At 37.8% G+C, this 5,000-nt stretch overlaps 1 protein-coding gene across 1 annotated transcript in view; it reads left to right on the top strand.

Annotated features, from left to right (window-relative positions):
• The window catches only part of scp2b (sterol carrier protein 2b), a 27,452-nt gene that overhangs the window by 3,506 nt on the left and 18,946 nt on the right, over nt 1–5,000 (top strand). The window contains exon 2 of the mRNA XM_056449860.1: nt 3,475–3,574. Within this exon, the coding sequence (XP_056305835.1) occupies nt 3,475–3,574 (100 nt within the window). The remainder of the gene's footprint in view (nt 1–3,474; nt 3,575–5,000) is intronic.

Raw genomic sequence — 5,000 nt, 5'->3', positions numbered from 1 at the left:
CATCCATAACGCATGTTTATTTTCCATATTTAATTTATGAAAAAGTTTACAGATTGATATTTTTCTGCTCCCATAACTCCATGGTCAGTTGTTTTGGAAAATATAAACAGATGTTAACATATGCTTTCTATGTGAATTTATGTTTTGAGATCTTACTGCATATGTCATATCCATAATGCTGGAATCGCTCATTTCTACATTTAGCGTTATCAGCAACAGTAATAGTAACAGTGAATTTTTCAGAGTACTGAATATTTTACATTTATTTTTATTCATCTGATTATTTCTTCATTTTTGTTTGTGATAAAATTACAGGCTCTAAGTTCTGTTTGTTGAAACCAAAAGTGTCTTGCAGTGCAGTTTCTGTAATAAATGGAAAGCAAATTACATTTGTTTCCCCCCCCTTTTTTGGCTGATCTGAAAAATGGTCTGATCCATGACTTAAAAAAAACTATTATGTGATGTGAACCTTGAGATTTGTGATCTGTTACACCACTAATATAGATATCTCAATTAAATCCTTTACATTTTACATTCATTTTACGTTCTAATTAATTTACATGCATTTTTAGATTTTGTTTTGCAAAGGTTAAGTAGACACTAAACTTATATTGTATGTTTCTTTGAAAATAATGAGCATTTGTAACACCCAAATGGGACTTCTCTTCTCAGATAAAAAATTGGATGTATTTTAAAAAATGAGAAAGGTAAAAGACTAAACAAATTTAATTAAATTTAAATGAGGCAATTTAAAAAGCATAAAAGTTAACAAAAGCTGTAAATTAAACTAGATGTTTAATTAAATGTGTTTTTTTTAATTAAATTGAAGTTTTAAATTTTGTTCTGTGTTTTATCAGTTAAAAAAATCCTTGGCATTGATGAGGAAACATCTCAAAAGCTCTCTCCAGTTGACCTTGATATCCTAAATAAATACTTTGTGTAGCTGTAACTGTTTTTATCTGCTGGTCTCCAGCAAGTTTATGTGAGGAGTTTTTCTTCTTCATCTTCTTGTTCTGAGGAAGTCTCTGAGTAACTCCACATGTGATCAGTTCATCAAGAGATCTTTGTGTCTGGATGTCTTCCTGCACTTAAATTCTTGTCCTGAACTTAAATCAACCCCGTTTTGATTGCAAAATATGAGGTCTGGATGTGTTTCTGACAGCTGTTAGGGAAAGAAATCAGGATATGAGGCTGAATCAATTCAAATAAGTTTTTATGATCAGCAAAGTTGCTTAGTAAAGTCCTCCTGAAATCAAAATGAAGGTTTTTGGGTGGTGGTTTTAGTATGTTTCTATTAAGGTAATCTTTGATTATTGTTGCTATAAACTACTGTGCTCAAAAACAAGAAAGTATTTATACACTGTTATACACTGTTCCACACAATCAATTTGGAATTAATCAACATGAAGGAATTAAGCCAATTTTGTTTACAAATGTAAGTGGATTGAACAATGTAAGCTGTCAATCCCCCCACAATCTGTCTGTCTGTCTGTCTGTCTGTCCATCGGTTTGTCTGTCCATCGGTTTGTCTATCCATCCATCGATCTATAGGTTTTTGGTATCCATCTATCTATCGTCCATCCATCTGTCCGTCCGTCCGTCCGTCTGTCTGTCTGTCCATCGGTTTGTCTATCCATCCATCCATCTATAGGTTTGTCTATCCGTCCGTCCGTACGTCCGTCTGTCTGTCTGTCTGTCTGTCCATCGGTTTGTCTATCTATCTATCTATCTATCTATCTATCTATCTATCTATCTATCTATCTATCTATCTATCTATCTATCTATCTATCTATCTATCTATCTATCTATCTATCTATCTGTCTATCTATCTGTCTGTCTGTCTGTCTGTCTATCTTTCCGTCTATATATCTAGCTATTCGTCCGTCCGTCCATCCGTCCGTCCGTCCGTCCGTCCGTCCGTCTGTCTGTCTATCTTTCCGTCTATATATCTAGCTGTCTATCCATCCATCCATCCATCCATCCATCTATCGGTTTGTCTATCTATCCATCCATCTATATATCTATTGATTTGTCTATCCATCCATCCATCCATCTATTGGTTTGTCCATCCATCCATTAGGCTTGGGCGATATCAACCAATTTGGCATCGTACAATGTCTAATGTGAAACATCACGATGGCATGTGGTGAATTAATTAACCCATAACGAATTAATTATTTGTAGCCTACCGTTTCAACTACCTCACCCACATGGTCTTAATTTTACCCATAACCAAATCATAAATAAATAAAGATAAGTTATACACCAATTACCACCTCTCAATCACTTTTCGCAGGACAAAAATAGGCAGAGTGATCTGTGTCGTTATAATAGCGTCGACAAACTTGGTTGGTAAAAAATTACTAAAAATCCTGAGTGCAAGCGTGAAAGTGAAGGATTGAAGCAGTGTACTGACCTGCAGACTGCCTGGACCCGCTGTCTCAAGCGCATGACAATGTGTGTGCGTCTGTGTCTGTGTGTGCGTGTGTGTGGTCATGTAGATGGAGGGCTGTTCAGAAATGCTAGATGAAACGCCAGAGTGGATGTGGATTGTTTTCAGTCTACAATGCCATTTAAAACTAAGACGTATTAGTGTAAATAGAGCCTAAGTGTGTATTTTTCGCGAACGGGTTTGCGATGGGCCGGGGTGGAGGATCACGATGCCTGCTCAGCATCGTGGTGTCTATCGGCCATCAGCGATGGACGATGTCATTGTCTTTCGGCCCCACCCATCCATCCATCTGTTGGTTTGTCTGTCTGTCTATCTGACTGTCTACCATTCTATATTTTAAGAAACAATTTTTTAATTTTACTAGGAAGTAAACTATTTGATGCTTTTATAAGTCATCTGTGCTGTTTAAAAAACAAACCAAGTCTGATAACAAAATAAATGAGTTATAACACATGCAATTAAAATCACTTCAGGGGACACATAAACTGATAATTAACCCATCTCCTGTTAATCACAGTGAATTAAAGGGACAGCTCTCAGAAACATGACAATTCTGTCGTCATTTACTCACTCAAACCTGTTTCTTTTGGTAAACGCATAAGAATATATTTTGAAGAATGTTGGGGAAAAAACAGCCAAACAAAGCCAGCAACAATAAAGAATACATAATAATATGGTGTCATGTCTTTGCAATCAACAAATGTCAATATAATGGAAGACAATGGGTCAAAAACATGACGAAAGGGTAGCCAATTGTTTTCCAGAGTGTATTATTGAGTTTTTAAATAATTTTTAAAAACATTTTCCTAAAATAGGTGTCAAAATAGGATTTGTCACCAAAAATCATTCCATTTGCTGAAATACTGAGACAGTTGTTGCCAAATTAAGACTCAAAATCCCCCCAGAGTGCATGAAAACGACCCAACAGCACTTTCATTTTTCCATTTTGTGTGAACTGTCCCTTTAAGAGCGTTATTCCTCAGTCCCCATTTTCTGACTTTCTCTTTGATGGTTGTTTCCAGCTCTGCACGGGTCCAGGCGGTGTTAACCAGCTCATCTGCAGGTCTAGAAGGCTTCAAAGCTCACGCCGTTTTCCAGGAGATCAATAAAAAGCTGCAAGAGGTACGAGCCGCTCGCTTCATCTGAATTCGTGTGCTGTAATGCTGAAACTCTTAACCCCGGAGGAGATGTTGGGATGGATCTGAATTAATGTTATTATCCACCTTTAATCGTGTCAGCAATGATCCGCCGTCAGGTTTCAGGTCTGCTTCTGGGCTCTGGCTGGTTTCAATGCAGACTACAAAGTTATTGGGTGCTAAAAGGATCGTCATTTCAGTAAAATCAAATCCCTCAGCCTTATCTACAAGATGCTTATGTCATTTTTACGTGTTTTTTTTTATTTCTCTGAAGTATTCGTGATGGGAATGTGTCAGTCTACTAGCAAATCTGCTGTAAATCGAGATTTGGAAAGGCTTTCTATGGAATCTTCACATTTTTGTGGCTTCTCAGTAGTGGTAGGCATCATAAACTTAGAGCACAGTGAACGGGAGAGTACAACAAAACATTTTTTTACAATCCTATTTGCTGAAATAATAAAAGAAAAAACTCCACGATGGTGTTATCACGACTTTCAGAAAAAGGGAAATAATAGTGAGACGGAAAACGGCAGACAGAAGAGAGAATATTTTCAACTTTACGTTCCCACCTCCATACATGCTAGGGGTGGGCGGATACACCGGTGTCATAGTCATCACCGGTGTGACATTGCGCCACGACATGGATTTTCTAATACCGTCAATACCGTAATAAATCAATTATGCGCCTTGAACGGCTGCATTTACATCAATAATAGCTAATTCTAAATAATAAGGCATTCAATTTTCTTCAAGCGTTCAGTTGTGGTCTGAATACATGTCCTTATACTACAGGGCTCGAAATTGCAACCATTTTGGTCACATGAGCGCCCGAAATTTAATCTATGCGCCCTCATAATATATTTGGGAGCATTTGTGTGTCTGAATATAATGGTTGTAGTGCAATCTGATTTGATTTTCTCTAAAAACTTGCTGAATCGCTCTACCCTGCTGCTGTATTGGTTCATATAGCTGTCAGTCACTCAACGCTTCCCGCTGTCAGATAACAGGGAGCTTTTGTTACAGCAGGAAATGCAAACGGCTGAAGAGTGAAAAGTGCACAGGTTTGCAAACCTCACCTAAAGTTATAATAGTAATAATGGCGCAGATGACAGCGATCATAACATGAGGTAAATGTTGATCCGCCAGCTGAGATCAATCGAGTGTTTTCGGAGAAGGTGCCTGAATCTCGATGCGTTGCATTCACCGCGTGTTCAGCGCAAATGTCCGCTAAATATAAAATCTAACACTGTACACATCATCGCCAAAGAAACTCATCTTTACTAAGTTTACACTGAAACTACGGCTCATAACAAAGAGCGGAATTGCGCCGGTGGTCATCATGAGAATCCTGCTCTGTCTGCTCATAAACTGGTGCGGCTGACTCGCCTGCTTTATTCCACCAACACAGAGAA

The sequence above is a fragment of the Danio aesculapii genome, chromosome 23 (genome assembly GCF_903798145.1).
Source record: "Danio aesculapii chromosome 23, fDanAes4.1, whole genome shotgun sequence".
NCBI lineage: Eukaryota > Metazoa > Chordata > Actinopteri > Cypriniformes > Danionidae > Danio > Danio aesculapii.
Note: the sequence above shows the minus strand (reverse complement) of the source record. Positions and strands in the feature narration are given on the sequence as shown.